This window comes from Puma concolor, chromosome B3, assembly GCF_028749965.1.
Source record: "Puma concolor isolate L17-30 chromosome B3, mPumCon1.1.hap2, whole genome shotgun sequence".
Taxonomy (NCBI): Eukaryota; Metazoa; Chordata; class Mammalia; order Carnivora; family Felidae; genus Puma; species Puma concolor.
This window is the reverse complement of record NC_141672.1, coordinates 109,199,356-109,215,231: the sequence shown is the minus strand read 5'-3', so window position 1 is coordinate 109,215,231 and position 15,876 is coordinate 109,199,356. Positions and strand designations below refer to the sequence as shown.

The following is a 15,876-nucleotide window of genomic DNA, read 5'->3' as shown; positions in this document are numbered from 1 at the left end:
AAGTCATGCATGAAGCTGCTTCATGGTTTGGCTCTGATAACAAATTGGACGAGACTCGGACTGGCTACAGAATCTACGAGCCAACGGCTAGGAGCTGGGAGGGAGACCAGGCTCCAGGAGACAAAGCAAACCAGATCTGGGCCTTAGATCAGCTTTGGGGCCATTGCTGCTCAACATCTTTCCTCTATACCCGCCCTCTCCCCCAACAGTCCATGTCCAGGGTGATGATCAGAGAGGCATAGTTCCTAAACCCCTGCTTACACACATACACACACACTCAAAGAGAAAGACACGGACACATACAAGCACACATACACAGCTCTCTGGATGAGGGTCTGACTGCTCACTGTGGGATCATTACCACATGAGGCTTCTTCTCTGAGTGCAGGAACATGTCTCCTCCCTTGTGTTCTCCCAGTGCCCAACCTAAAGCCTCCCATGAATAGGAACTTAAAGAGGGTGTATGGGAAGAGTGAGCTGACACTGGTACTGGAGGCCATGAGGCCAGGCCTCCATCTCTAGGTCCTGGAATGGGGCAGGAAGCCCAGCCCAGGCTGGATGAGCCCGTCACACAAAGTGGGTCCTAGCAGGTCTTGCTGTGGTTCCTAGTATACCCCTCCCCATCTTCTGCCTCCAACTGATGTGGTCCATGGACCAGCAGCATCAATATCACCTGGGAGGTTTTAGAAATACACTCATAGGCCTCACCTCAGATCACAAACTCGGTGTGGGGCCCAGCAATTAGCCCTCCAGGGAATTCTAAGGCATGATAAAGCTGTAGAACCGCTGCCTGTGACAGTAGGCAGACTCCTGCTGGCAGGGAGGCTGCTGAAGTCCAGAAACACAGGCAGCTGCTTACGCCACCTACAGGTAAGTCTGGTCATGTGCTGGAGGGCCCCATAACTGAAGGCAGACACATGCACACGCGCACAAACATGAGCGTCTGGCAAGGTCTCAGAGTCTATCTGCAGTGGCTCTGGGGTCCAGTGGACATAGACAGGCACCCAGGTGGAAGTAGGTAGGGGCAGGGAAGAACTGTTCTCACCAGGTGACATCCTGTGTCCCATAATTCCTTTGTCCTTTTCCCTTGAGGGGGTCAGAGAAGCTGAGTAGTCACCCAGCTCGGACCAGGCACCCTCAGTTGAGAGAGCAGATGATCTGTATGCCTAAGAGAGTTTGGAGTATGTGCTAACACCAGCAAAGTTCTTTCTCTGCATGGGCGGGCCAGGGCCAGGGGAATGTGGGGATCAGCAAGCAAAGCTTAGGCAAAAGCACACCACCCCCTGAGCTATGAAATGCTGTCCAGATGTAGAATAGCCCTTGGCCCTTTCCCAGGGCTGCTCCCAGTGCCCACCTTACCTCCTCTTGCGTCTTTCTGCTCTGGCCTGTGGAGCCCCAAGGAGCTCCCCACCTGGCCCCTCCCCAGGCCCTGCAAGTGAAATCCCAGCCTCTGGGGAGCTCCTCCGGGGGATGTGGGGAGGGGATGGGGAGGCTGAGCTTCCCCATGCTCAGATCTGGTTTCTTTGCGCTTCCTCTGGCGCACTGCCACAGGCTGAGCCACCAGCTGTGCTATATAAGGCCTGGCGGCTAGACGCTGGAGAGAGGAAGACTTGAACCCCCCAGCTGAGGAGTTCTGCTCAGGCCCCGGTAAGCTCCACTCCCATTTTCCTCACGCTATGCTTGCACCCCACAGCCCCACTCAGCTCTTCCCGCCCTCCCCTGATCACCCTGCATCTCCCCCAGGGAAGGTCCCCCCACTTCCCCCCACCCCGTTTCTGCCTTGAAGTTCTCTCTTTTCTCCCATTGGTCCAAAGTCGTCCCCCTCCTTCACCTGAGGTCGGGGGCTCTCAAATGGTCCCAGTCAGGGTCTGTTCCTCTGGGTGCCTGCTTTTTTCTTGTGGTCAGCCAGTCTGCTTTGTCCGAGAGTTCTGAGAAGCATGGAATGAGGAGCCTAACTAACAGAGCATATGCTGAGGAAACTTCTGAGGGCTGCCAGATGGGAAATGATTTTTCCACAAGGTGCCTCAGCCACCTTGGCCTCCCAGACAGTCCTAGAACAGTCTTCAACTGAATGCTGAGCAGCATTCAGCTCCCTGCTCAGAGCCTAGGAGCCTGGGGTAAGACACACAGTGGGGATCTTGGGGACCCCATGCCTCTGTTCTCTTGGCTGAGAAACAGGTGGGAGAGGGGGTTAGCAGGCTTAGAACTAGAGGATCCGCAATGTGGGACTGGTTTGTTCTTCTCTGGGACAGCCAAGTGCTTTTGGATCTTTTGTTCTGGAAAGCAGGAATCTCCCCTTTCCCACCACACCCTGGACTTTGGTCATTAAAGGGAGCCACTTCTGAATCTCCAGGAACTGGTCAGATTCTGGGTTGGCCAGAACTCTGGGGAGAGATAAAAATGAGTTGGAAGGAGCCTGGGCCACACCCCATGGATATTTGCCCTTATTGCAGTGCCTGCTTTCCTCTCCCCGCTCCTAGAGCCCCTAACCCATCCTTAGCAGTTATTGGGGAGCCCTGGCTTCTCATAGTGTGTTCCCCTCTGCTCTCCTTCAGTGAGCTCCTGGCTGTGTAACTCCCAGCCAGGCCCCAACAAGCAGGCCAGAAATGTGTTTCAGCTGCAGCCTGTGCACATCTGGGAATGTGTTCATGGAGGTCGTGTGTCTGAAGCATCTGCGCCCTCCAGCTTGCCTGTCCTATGTGGGGTCACTGTAGTCAGGGCTGGGCTGCACAGTCTTAACGTAGTCCCTTTGTGCAAGAGTGTGAGCCCCACCAAAGGTAGCAAAACATGCCCCCAAGCCCAGGTCTTGGAAGTGATGAATGAGTCATCCAGAGGCTGCTGGGAGTAAGCCTGGGGCCCTCGTCATTGGCAAGGCACCTCCTCACCCCTGCTCTCCCTCGTGCCCCATCTTGATATGGGGTCCTGGTGCCTGGTCCCAGGATCTGAACCCAGGTCTGCCTTATTTGAACTCAAATTCTGAGCCTCTGCACCTCTCAAGCTGCCCAGATTCACAACTTGGGCAGGTGTTACCTCCCACAAGACTATTCTGTCTACCTTTCCACCCTGGATAGGTCAAGAAATAGTTCTGTTCTAGCCGTAAGAGATGACACAGAAATGTGGAGCTTGATAAGCATTTTTTTTCTTTGCAGGTGACTGTATCTGAGAAACTTCCCAGAGGACTACGTTCCAAGGAGGACCTAACTTTGAAGCACTCTCACCCATCTCCTCACCCATATTCCCCACAGGGCCTGAGGGAAAGATGGTGGGGACCAAGGCCTGGGTGTTCTTCTTCCTGCTCCTGGAAGTTACCTCCGTGTTGGGTACGGGCTAAGTATCTGCTCTCTCCCAAGCCTCTACTTCCCATTGTGAAGTCATATCTGGTCTGGGACATAACTGTTTATCTGCCATAAGCCTCAGCAAGGGCCTTAAGACCTCAGGCTGGTTTATAGACTTATTAATAATTTATACACTGCTTGTTTCCCCCAAAGAATTTGAGATAGTTCCCAATATTAAAACTCACAGAACAGAATCTTTTAAATGAGGAGAGGGATTAGCTGTCACTCAAAAGGAGGGAAAAAGATAAAAGGGTTATCACTGCTGAGTGCTAAATTTAGCTCTGAGATTCCTGGCAGTCAAAGCAAAAGGGAATCACAAGGGATCACTGGGGCCTCAGAAGCAGGTTTGGGAGTTGGTCTGGTTTTAGTTTCATAAAAATTCTTCTGGCCTGAAGCTCAATTTCATTTAGACCCTGCAGCCAAATTTCACAGACACCAGAACCCCACCCTCTGGTGACATGGAGTTCTTTTTTTGATTTATTTATTTTTTTACTGTTTATTTAGTTTTGAGAGAGAGAAGGAGAGACAGAGCGCAAGCAGGAGAGGGGCAGAGAGAGAATCCAAAGCAGGCTCCAGGCTCTGAGCTGTCATCACAGAGCCAACGCAGGGCTCAGACTCACGAACTGTGAGATCACGACCTGGGCCAAAGTCAGACGCTTAACCCACTGAGCCACCCAGGCACCCTGACACTGAGTTCTTGAAGGGACAGGTAGAGGGAATTTGCCTGGTGCATCTAAGCATCAGGGCTCCCAGCACTGCCCTGTGTGTTCTCTCCCATCTCCCCTTCCTCTCCTGATTTCTAACCACATACTCAAGTAAGGCAAACAATGTTCAAAGCCCTCTTGTAAAGCTGCATGCACTGCAGCCTTTGTGAGTACCTGTGTGGGAACAAAGGCTGTCTCCGCATCTTGCCGACACTTGTGTGTACCTACCTCCCACCTTGCTCTTTCCACCCTGACGGCTTCTGTTTGTGAAGATGATTAACATTCAGCCATCTGAGGGGAAATCAGATTAGTTTGATTAAAAGTGCTCCTATCACCCCAATTAAGCAGCATACAGAATTCTGATTTGGCTCCTCACATGAGAAGTTAATTGCCTTTTAAAGCTGGTGCTGCCTTCTGTTCTCCTCCTTCCCCTTCTGGAGACCCCAGATGGGGTGGAACTGGAAGTTGCTTATGGCCTGAAGACCCTCGACCCATCCTTAGGAGTTGCTAACACTTATTGGGCAAACACTATGCTAAGCATTGTCCTAAGTGGATTTTATGAATGAGCTTATTTAATCTTCACAATCCTCTGAGGCAAGAACTATTATTATCTTCATTTTATGATGAGGGAACAGGGGTCAAATGAGTTAAGCATCTGGCTCAAGGTCAAGCAGGAAGTGGCAGAGCCTCTGGAGCTCACACTCTCAAGCTCTGTATAGTTCAGAGATGTTTACTTGTATTACCTCATGAAATTCTCATGCCAGCTGGACCATCACTCTCTGAGATGGGAACTAATATCTCCATTTTACAGATGAGGAAAATAAGGCTCCATTCTGCCAAAAAGGACAGGCCCAGATCGTAACGCAGGAGTCCTGGCCCGCTGGCTGCTTAGCAGCATCCAATGATCCATTTCTGGAACAAGAGCAAAAAGACAGCCATCATTTGCTGAGCATACACTACATGCCAGGTCTCTTTATATTCATTATCACCCCGAATATGCATCAGAACCCTATGATGTAGCAGCTGTTAATGCAGCTCTGTGTTATGGGAAACACAACTAGAAGACTAAAGCTTTTGTGAGGTTGCATAGCCAGTTAGTGGCAGGGTGATTTGAACCCATGTTCAGCATTCATGCTCCATCCACCACATCACTTGCTTCTCTGCATCTTGAGAGGCTGGTAGCAGGACCCTGCTGGGCCCTTGTAACTAACGGTCCTGGCCTCTTCTTTCCCTCAGGGAGGCAGATGATGCTCACTCAGTCGGTAAGAAGAGTCCAGCCTGGGAAGAGGATCTCCAGCCTCTTTGCCAAGCCTGGTGACTCCCTGGAAAGTGAGTTGTGGCTGGAGCAGGGAGGATCAAGAGAGGGGGTCTTTACTGAGCTTGCTGGGAAGATCTTTGAAGCCAGGGCACAATGTCATGGTTTCCATGGAAACCCACTTTTATAAGATGTTTGGCCTACATCTCTGTTCAGGCAGAGAGACCTAGTATATAGGAGGATAGCTTAGAATATGAAGCTGCCTGACATATTCAGGAATGCTATAGAGCTTGCTGGGGCCAGAGCATAGGCTGGAGGGGAGACAGGGTGGGAGATGAGGATGGAGAGATAAGAGCTGGAGGGCCAGTTCACCAGCACCCTGAATGCCTGGCTAAGGGATTTAAGCCTGGGGAGTGGTGTGATCCAAGCCACCTGGAGAAAGCTCACCCTGACTGCAGTGTTGGGGAGGGGTGGGGATGAGTGGAGGGGGAACTTGGAGGTAGAGAGACCAGGTAGGGAGTTGCTAACATGGTATAGCCAGGCTGCTGAGAGTGTTAATGGAGTGGCAGGTGCAGAAGGTTAAAAGACTGGAGAGATAGATACAATAGGGCCTGAGACTTATCGGGGGTGGATGAGAGATATCATGAGTGATTTCCAGGAGTTAAGCAGGAAGTAGGATGGAGCTCACCTGGGCCTCTGGGGCCTGGCTGCTCTCTGACCTGCCTCTCTCTCTCAGGTCCTGGTGAGTGGACAACATGGTTCAACATTGACCACCCAGGCGGGCAGGGTGACTATGAGCGGCTGGATGCCATTCGCTTCTACTATGGGGACCGTGTGTGTGCTCGGCCCCTGCGGCTAGAGGCTCGGACCACTGACTGGATGCCTGCAGGCAGCACTGGCCAGGTGGTCCATGGCAGTTCCCGTGAGGGCTTCTGGTGTCTCAACAGGGAGCAGAGGCCCGGCCAGAATTGCTCCAATTATACCGTGCGCTTCCTCTGCCCCCCAGGTGAGCCTGGACAGTCCCCCACCCACAACCTCCCAGCAGCCTCGGCACAGGGAGAGGCCACGATTGGCATGTGGCCATGGGAACTCTGGATATCACACACACGCACAGGCTTCAGCTCCCTCAGAATAACGCATTAGGGTCAAGAGAGCCATAATCTTCCCTAGAGTGTTCTGTGGTAATGGATACTTCCCATTCAGCCCACTTATTGAATGTGTGTGGCAAGGTGGTGAAGACCACAGGCTCTGGAGTTGGGTTTCATGGGTTAGAATCTTGGGTCTACCATCTGAACTGTGTTCCTTAGGCAAATTTTCTGAAGCTCTCTGAGACTCAGGTTTTCCGCCAATAGAACAGGGGTAATATTAGTAATTATTAGTAAATCATGATGTGGGATTTTATGAGGATTAAATAAGATAATGAATGTAGAGGGTTTAACCCAGGTGAACGTTCACTAAGTGTTAGTTTCTATTATAACTCCTATGTGCCAGACACTGGGCTGGTTATCTACTAGTGACAACTGACCTGTGAGGAATCTCCATTTTGGCAAGTTACCCCGGATTCAGAGAGGTTAGGTAGCTTCTCACGATTACACAGCTAATAGGTAGAGAGCTGGGATTTGAACCCATGTCTGTGTTTGCAGAGTCCAAGAGTTCCTGCTCCACATCCTCCCTTTCCACACAGGATTATACAGAGCCATCTGCAAGGCTGCCCACTTCTCAGATAGCCACCCTCCCTTCCTGGGACTCTGCCAGTGCACACAGCCTAACCCTGCAGGCCTAAGTGGGAGTGATGGTCATCCAGACGGGGAGCTCAGGCTGGGCAAGGTCTCCTAGACAAGGTCTGAGGTCCCCATTCTTGCACACAGGCCTCAGAGCAGAAGTGAGGAGGGAACTTGATATCTGAGTCACTGAGGTCCCAGGCCCTGGCTTCCAGGAACTTCACAGGGAGTGCGTCCATAGGAACATATGGCTGTTTCCACACTGGTGGAGAGGGAAAATGGTGCTATCCCTGTACATCCTAGGACTGCATACTCAAGACCCAGTGCTTGGCCAAAAAGTCCCTCTCAGAGCCATGCCTAGTCCATATGGTACCTTTGTGCAAATTAGAGACACCATTTCCTCAAGACTCTTGACTTCCATCTGTTGGAAAAGTCACTGCAGTAAATATAAATATCAATGACATGTATGATATAAGCAGAGCCGCTGTCTCTCCGAGAAAAACAGCCTCAGGGTCAGATTTCCTGACAGAGCCCCTTGGGAGGGAAGTCAGACCATCTGCTGATCCTGCTTTGCAGGGTCCCTGCGCAGAGACACAGAGCGCATCTGGAGCCCATGGTCTCCCTGGAGCAAGTGTTCTGCTGCTTGTGGTCACACTGGAGTCCAGACCCGAACACGCACCTGCCTGGCGGAGACAGTGTCATTGTGCACTGAGGCCTCTGAGGAGGGCCGGCTCTGCATGGACCAGGCCTGTACAGGTACTGCTCTAGCTCCTGGTACTAGAAAGACATGCCACTGAGGCTAAAGTAGTCTAGGAGGACAGGTCAGAGGGTCAGACTGAAACAGATTCATTCATTCACTCAAGTATTAAATGAGTATCTATATAATGTACTCTGTAGGGGGATGCAGGGGATAATGTGGGAGCACAGCACAGGGTCAATTATAGCTTAGGAAAACCAAGGATGGCTTCCTGGAGGAGGTGTCCTGGGCTAAGTCTTGAAGGATGAGTAGAAATTAGTCACTCAGGCTGATACGGAAAGGTAACAAAGACCTAAGGAGAAGGGGAAGCATATGTGAGTCCACAGGCTGATATGTGCCTGAAGGAGGGCCAGAGTCCATATAAGCCCTCCTGATGTGGCCCCTTCTTTTACAGCCTGTGATATGACCTGCCCCATGGGCCAGGTGAATGCCGACTGCGATGCCTGCATGTGCCAGGACTTCATGCTACACGGAACTGTCTCCCTACCTGGGGGTGCCCCAGCATCAGGGGCCACTGTCTACCTGCTGACCAAGACACCTAAGCCACTGACCAAGACAGACAGCAGTGGGAGGTTCCGAGTCCCTGGCGTGTGCCCTGATGGCAAAAGCATTCTGAAGATCACAAAGGCCAAGTTTGCCCCCATCATGCTCACGATGCCCAAGACCAGCCTAAAGGCAGCCACTGTCAATGCAGAGTTCATGAGGGCAGGTACTGTTCTCCAGGGAAGGGCTGGATGGGAAGGCTGGACTTTTTTTTTTTTTTAACATTTATTTATTTTTGAGAGACAGAGAGAGACAGAGCATGAGTGGGGGAGGGGCAGAGAGGGAGACACAGAATCTGAAGCAGGCTCCAGGCTCCGAGCTGTCAGCACAGAGCCTGATGCGAGACTTGAACTCACAAAACGTGAGATCATGACCTGAGCCGAAGTCAGATGCTTAACCGACTGAGCCACCCAGGCACCCTGGACTTTTAAATAAAGGGATCGTAGTGCTAAGATCTGGCTTCCCAGCTTACAGAGTAAAAGTCCATATCCTTACCATGACCCACAAGGATCTACATCATCTGGCTCCCCCACTACTTCTCTGCTCTTCTTCCATTATTCTCCCTTCCACCCCCACAGAGTTATTCTACTCCAACCCTGCCTCAGGGCCTTTGCACTTGCTATATACTCTGCTTGGAGAATTGTTCCCACAGATGTTGACATGGCTTGCTCCCTCAAATGTATGAGTTCTTCCCTGGCCACGTTATCTAAAGATGGTCAGAAAATTCTGCTGGAGGCAGCAGAATGGGAGTATTGCACTATTCAAAACAGCCAGCTCTGTCCCAACAGAAGTGCTTGGGAAGCTTGGTTCACACAAGGTCCCCTTGATTCTTTACTGCCCCACCCAAATGCTGCTTGAAAGGCCACAGAAGCTGGTCCTAGGCCAAAGGGGTGGACTCCATTCTGGACCAGTTCCCTTAGAGAGGAGCTGGGGGTGGGAGTAGGGATAAAGTCATACAATTTTAACACATGACAAAGAACTTGAGGGGCGAGGCTCTAGACAGTCAGCCACAAAGAAAAAAAACAAATCACCATTTCTTGTCTTCTCTCCCAGAGACTCCATACATCGTGATGAACCCCGAAACAAAGGCACGGAGAGCTGGGCAGAGCGTGTCCTTGTGCTGTAAGGCCACAGGGAAGCCCAGTCCAGACAAGTATTTCTGGTGAGTGTTCTGCCAGCTACCTTACCCAAGTTTTTTCTTGGAAACCAGATCTTTCTTGCATTGGGTCTGGACTTATTAATTGTAATAATAATGAATAGAATAGAGTTATTAGTAAGGCCCTGGAACAGAGCCCATAAATCAGCATTTGCAAGTGGGAGCCAGCAAAGCTGAGGCCTCCCGGACAACCAGGAAGCCCTGTTATTACCCTCTTGAAGCTGGGATCCCCACAGAGCAGCTCTGGACTCAGGGTTCTGACTTGCATATCCTTGGGACACAGAACAAAGTTCCCCAGCTTTGCTTCCCTTGACCAAAGCACACAAGGTCAGAGTCCCCAGTGGCTGTGAGTCCCTTATACCCTTCACAGATATTTTACAGCCATTATCTTGTCTGATGCTCCCAACAGTTGTGTGAAGTCAGCTAGGGATCACCATCCCCATTTTACAGACCAGGAGGTTGAAGCTCTGAGAGATGAGATGAATTGTCCAAGGATCCACAGCCAGTTAATAGTGAGGCTGGGACTCAGAATCAAGTCTCTTGGCTCCCAGGTCGGTCAGTACTCTTGGATGAGCTGAGTCATCTACAGAGCCCCATCCGTCATCTGTCTCCCTGACTGCTTGCTCCTGGCACTCTCCCCAGGGATACATGCCCTCCCACTGTCCCCTCAGGCTTCCCCTCTCCATTCCTTGCAGGTACCACAATGACACGCTGCTGGACCCATCCCTCTACAAGCATGAGAGCAAGCTGGTGCTGAGGAACCTGCGGCAAGACCAGGCTGGCGAGTACTTTTGCAAGGCCCAGAGTGATGCTGGGGCTATGAAGTCCCAGGTTGCCCAGCTGATTGTCATAGGTAAGCCTGTCAGCATCCCCGAGTCTGGCACGGGGCGGGGGAGCACCCCAGTGGGCATATCGGGGCAGTAATAGCCTGGGCTTTTCTGCGTTGAGCACAGTGCTCTGCCCTCAAGGACATAAAGATGTCACAGGCCTGAATCCTACCTTCATAGATCTGCCAGTTCAGGAAGGGTGAAGAAATATAAATAAGACACAAATAAGTAAAGATAGAAAAATGCCCTGAAACAGGAGATAAAAGGCCATGGATTCTAGAGATGAGACACAGAGATCTTCCAGTGTGAGTGATCATGGGTGACTGCTTGAGGGGGCAGCTTTACGTGAGCTAAGGTTTACAGGAAAGGGTGACCTGACTAGAGCCAGCTTTAAGAAGTGATCTTGAGGGGGAGAGACTCCAGGCCAAGACCAATCGAGAACCTGTACTTGCAAAGTGGAAGCAGGGTGGGGAGGAAGATATCTTAATAATTAGCCTAAACAAGACCAAACAAAAGGCAGAAAAGAGAAAGTTATTGGAAGGACTCTGCAATATTTCACAGGCTCCAAGAAGGTTGAGCAACAGACCTCAGGCAGACAGGACACAGGGCATTTGGACCTCTGCAGAGGAAGCGTAGAGCCCCCTCTGCAGTGGTTCCCAATCCATAATATCAATGCTCCCACTTATTACAATTAACTTTAACACTGCTTTACCATTCTGAAGTCAAATTGATAATAACTATACATAATTTCCAAATATATATGTACATGGCCCTAACTATAACATAAGGGTGAAATAAAAAAACTTTAATAGAAAAAAGTATGTATTTCATTGTGTAAATGTTTTGGCATAAGGACATGAGAAGGCTAACCAAGTGGTCAGACACTTGCACTTCAATCCAGTCACCATGAATGTGACAGCTACAAATCCTGATGGATCCAGAGGTATCATTTTGGTGCTTCACATTCCTTGGCTAATGTCGCTGCAGGTACATGGTTTTTCTGAACCAAGGAAAAGTTCTTGGTATTGTTCCAAGCTAAACAAGGTATGATCTTAGCTTGATTTATATGGTAGTTACAGTTTTTAAAAATTCAACATATAGTTAAAGCCACATACAAAATTGTAGGCTCTGATCATTTTAAACAGGCTTTCTACCTACATGAATGTCTGCTGGGATATGTGAACATCATGCAGGATGCAGAAAAATTCTTTTTTTTTTTTAATGTTTTTATTTATTTTTGAGAGAAAAAGAGAAAGAGAGTGAGAACGACCAGGGGAGGGGCAGAGAGAGAGGTAGACACAGAAATCTGAAGCAGTTTCAGGCTCTGAGCTGTCAGCACAGAGTCCAACACAGGGCTCGAACTCATGAACCGGGAGATCATGACTTGAGCTGAAGTCAGAGGCTTAACCAACTGAGCCACCCAGGTGCCAGAAAAATTCTTAATGCAGAACAGTGCCAAGCATTACAGGACACAGAGCAACAATGCCCTCCACCCCTGACTAGATGCCAGTGGCACTCCCAATTTTAGTTGTAACTCAAAACAATGTCACAAATTTTCAAGACCCCTTATTGAGAACCATGACTCTGATGGTCTCAGCAACCAGCTCTGTTTCCCCATGTAAAAAAATGGGATTATAATAGCAATTCCAGGGTGGCTGGGTTGCTCAGTCTGTTAAGCGTCCAACTTCAGCTCAGGTCATGATCTCGTGGTCCCTGAATTTTAGCCCCTCATCAGGCTCTGTGCTGACAGCTCAGAGCCTGGAGCCTGCTTTGGATTCCGTGCCTCCCTCTCTGCCCCTCCCCTGCTCACACTCTTTCTCTCTCTCTCAAAAATAAACATTGAAAAAAATAATAGCTATTCCATCTCCCTCAGAAAAATTCAGGAGAATCGGGAGCATGGATATGCAAACCAAACCACATGGTTTGAAAACCATAAGGCACTGCAGAGAGGTGAGGTAAGGATACCCTTTGTGTAGGGCGTGAACTTACTTTTAATATTCATACCATTTCCCTCCACAGCCCCTTATGAGACTCCTTGCAACCCCACTCCTGAGAGCTACCTTATCCGGCTGCCCCATGATTGCTTCCAGAATGCCACAAACTCCTTCTATTATGACGTGGGCCATTGTCCTATCAAGACCTGTGCAGGGCAGCAAGATAATGGGATCAGGTGCCGGGATGCTGTGGAGAACTGCTGTGGCATCTCCAAAACACAGGAGAGGGAGATCCAGTGCAGTGGGTACACGCTGCCCACCAAGGTGGCCACGGAGTGCAGCTGCCAGCGGTGTACAGAGACTCGGAGTATCGTGCGTGGCCGTGTCAGTGCTGCTGACAATGGGGAACCCATGCGCTTTGGCCATGTGTACATGGGGAGCAACCGTGTGAGCATGACTGGCTACAAGGGCACTTTTACCCTCCATGTCCCCCAGGACACTGAGAGGCTGGTGCTCACATTTGTGGACAGGTTCCAGAAATTTGTCAACACCACTAAAGTGCTGCCCTTCAACAAGAAGGGGAGTACGGTGTTCCATGAGATCAAGGTGCTTCGGAAGAAAGAGCCCATCACCTTGGAGGCCATGGACACCAACATTATCCCCCTAGGGGAGGTGGCTGGTGAAGACCCTGTGGGAGAGTTGGAGATCCCATCCAAGAGTTTCTACAGGCAGAACGGGGAGCCCTACACAGGGAAAGTAAAGGCCAGTGTGACCTTCCTGGATCCCCGGAATATTTCCACAGCCACAACTGCCCAGAGTGATCTGAACTTCATCAATGATGAAGGAGACACCTTCCCCCTTCGGACATATGGTATGTTCTCTGTGGACTTCACGGATGAGGCCACCTCAGAGTCACTTAATGTTGGCAAGGTGAAGGTCCACCTTGACTCAACCCAGATCAAGATGCCAGAGCACGTGCCCACAATGAAACTCTGGTCACTCAATCCAGATACAGGGTTGTGGGAGGAGGAAGGTGACTTCAAATTTGAAAGCCAAAAGCGGAGCAAAAGGGAAGAGAGAACCTTCCTGGTGGGAAACATGGAGATCCGTGAAAGGAGACTCTTTAATCTGGATGTCCCAGAAAGCAGGAGGTGCTTTATCAAGGTTAGGGCCTACCGGAGTGAGCGGTTCTTGCCCAGTGAGCAGATCCAGGGGGTTGTGGTCTCTGTGATCAACCTGGAGCCCAGGGCTGGCTTCTCATCCAACCCCAGGGCCTGGGGCCGCTTTGACAGTGTCATCACAGGCCCCAATGGGGCCTGTGTGCCTGCCTTCTGTGATGACCAGTCCCCCGATGCCTATTCCGCCTATGTCTTGGCAAGCCTGGCTGGGGAAGAACTGGAAGCAGTGCAATCTTCTCCTAAATTCAACCCCAATGCTATTGGTGTCCCTCAGCCCTATCTCAATAAGCTCAAGTACCGTCGGACAGACCATGAGGACCCACGGGTTAAGAAGACAGCTTTTCAGATCAGCATGGCCAAGCCAAGGCCCAACTCAGCTGAGGAGAGCAATGGGCCCATCTATGCTTTTGAGAACCTCCGGGCATGTGAGGAGGCACCACCCAGTGCACCCCACTTCCGGTTCTATCAGATTGAGGGGGATCGGTATGACTACAACACTGTCCCCTTCAATGAGGATGACCCTATGAGCTGGACTGAAGACTACCTGGCATGGTGGCCCAAGCCAATGGAGTTCAGGGCCTGCTACATCAAGGTGAAGATTGTGGGGCCAGTGGAAGTGAATGTGCGCTCCCGCAACATGGGGGGCACTCACCGGCAGACAGTGGGAAAGTTGTATGGAATCCGGGATGTGAAGAGCACACGGGACAGGGACCAACCCAATGTCTCATCTGCCTGTTTAGAGTTCAAGTGCAGTGGCATGCTCTATGACCAGGACCGTGTGGACCGTACACTGGTGAAGGTCATCCCTCAGGGCAGTTGCCATCGAGCCAGCGTAAACTCCATGCTTCATGAGTACCTGGTCAACCACCTACCACTAGCAGTCAACAATGACACCAGTGAATACACCATGCTGGCACCCCTAGATCCACTGGGCCACAACTATGGCATCTATACCGTCACTGATCAGGACCCTCGCACTGCCAAGGAGATTGCACTTGGCCGGTGCTTTGATGGCACATCCGATGGCTCCTCCAGAGTCATGAAGAGCAATGTGGGAGTGGCCCTCACTTTTAACTGTGCAGAGAGGCAGGTGGGCCGCCAGAGTGCCTTCCAGTACCTCCAAAGCACCCCCGTCCGCACCCCTGCCGCAAACACTGTCAGAGGAAGAGTGCCCTCAAGGAGACAGCAACGGGCAAGTAGGGGTAGCCAGAGCTGGCGTGAAGGGGCCGCCTCTCTGAGGTTTCTTGGGGTTGCTCAGTAGCCTTTGAGCAACTAAGTCTTATGGTACTTCTCTTCCCCCACCCCATGCAACAGCCATTGTGAGACTGATGCATAAACTGTCACTTGGTTAATTTAAGCACATCTGTTCTGGTGCAGTTTGCTTGTTTTGGTTTCTTCATGCCTTTATTTACTGTCTTTATTCCATGATACCGATTTGCACAGAGCCCCAAAAATGGCAAAATAAAGTCCTTTTGTCCTGTTCTTTAAAAGAAACACAAGAAAATGACCAGTGGTAAAGTCTGTGCCCATCAATGAAAATGTACTTCCTTTTCTTTTTGTGGGGTTTTGCTCACTTCTACAATAATGATAATCTGATGTTAAAGATCAACTAACCAATATAAGGCATATTTCTTGGCCTCGGTCTATAGGATGTAAGCAAGGCCTCCATCACAGTTCATGCATATAAACGGTGGTGAAATAAAGGAATAAACTACAATATTTTTACTTGAATTTGGAACTCTGCATTTCCCTTTACATCTACTTTTGTTCTTGCTAGAAGCCCAGTGTACCCCAGAGCAACTGTCAATAAATGCACATTTTGTACTTGTTTTTCAGGCCCCTGTCCTGTCTCTTAACTATTAAAGTGAGCCAGCTGCTCAGAGGGACAGAGGAGACTCTGGAAAGTGGTCACAAGGTGGCATGAGGCACAGCTCACCCCCCACCCCCACCTCCTGTTACAGGGTTGAGTAACTAGGCATATGCTCCAGCGGTCAAGTTTGTTCTCATGGATCATATTTTCCACTTGCAGAGAAGAACAAAGATTCCTGGAGTTGTGAGTATGTTCTGGGCTCCTGAGCAAAGCTAAAAACATGTCCCATTTTTTTTTCTTTCTTTCTTTCCAATACTGGGGAGCTTATACAATGGCTTGGCCCAGGGTCTGGCAAGCTGGCCGAGTTCTCCTTCAGCAACCCCCCATAGCCTGCTGCCTTCTCCAGCTGTGCTGGCTGATCTCACTCAGAAATGATGGGCTTTTTTTTTTTTTTTTTTTTAATTCCAAGCTCTTCTAAAGACACCCACCTTTTCCAGATACCACATCTCTGTTGTGTCCCTTGAGTAAAACAACTAGTCCAAATGGACAGGGCTTTGTTATTGGAAAAAGTATTTGGTTTAAAATAGTAAACCAGAGGCCAGTGGGTGGCACCAGAGTAATCTTGGAGGCATCTAGAGTCAGGGCGGTGGAACATG

The 15,876-nt window shown here is 50.2% G+C and overlaps 1 protein-coding gene and 1 long non-coding RNA gene across 3 annotated transcripts in view; one reads left to right on the top strand and one right to left on the bottom strand.

Moving 5' to 3' along the window:
• Positions 1-15,876, bottom strand: part of LOC147580275 (uncharacterized) — a 65,957-nt gene that overhangs the window by 33,988 nt on the left and 16,093 nt on the right. For both annotated transcript variants that reach the window (XR_015252717.1, XR_015252716.1), the window contains exons 2-3: positions 4,783-4,951; positions 4,268-4,330 (exon numbers count right to left, since the gene is read on the bottom strand). This is a non-coding gene — a long non-coding RNA (uncharacterized LOC147580275). The remainder of the gene's footprint in view (positions 1-4,267; positions 4,331-4,782; positions 4,952-15,876) is intronic.
• CILP (cartilage intermediate layer protein) lies at positions 1,490-15,240 on the top strand. The gene is made up of 9 exons (XM_025919669.2): positions 1,490-1,647; positions 3,150-3,320; positions 5,276-5,368; positions 6,031-6,300; positions 7,592-7,771; positions 8,167-8,481; positions 9,369-9,477; positions 10,167-10,324; positions 12,318-15,240. The coding sequence occupies exons 2-9, from the start codon at positions 3,260-3,262 to the stop codon at positions 14,669-14,671; spliced, it is 3,540 nt and encodes a 1,179-aa protein (XP_025775454.1). The 5' UTR covers positions 1,490-1,647; positions 3,150-3,259; the 3' UTR covers positions 14,672-15,240.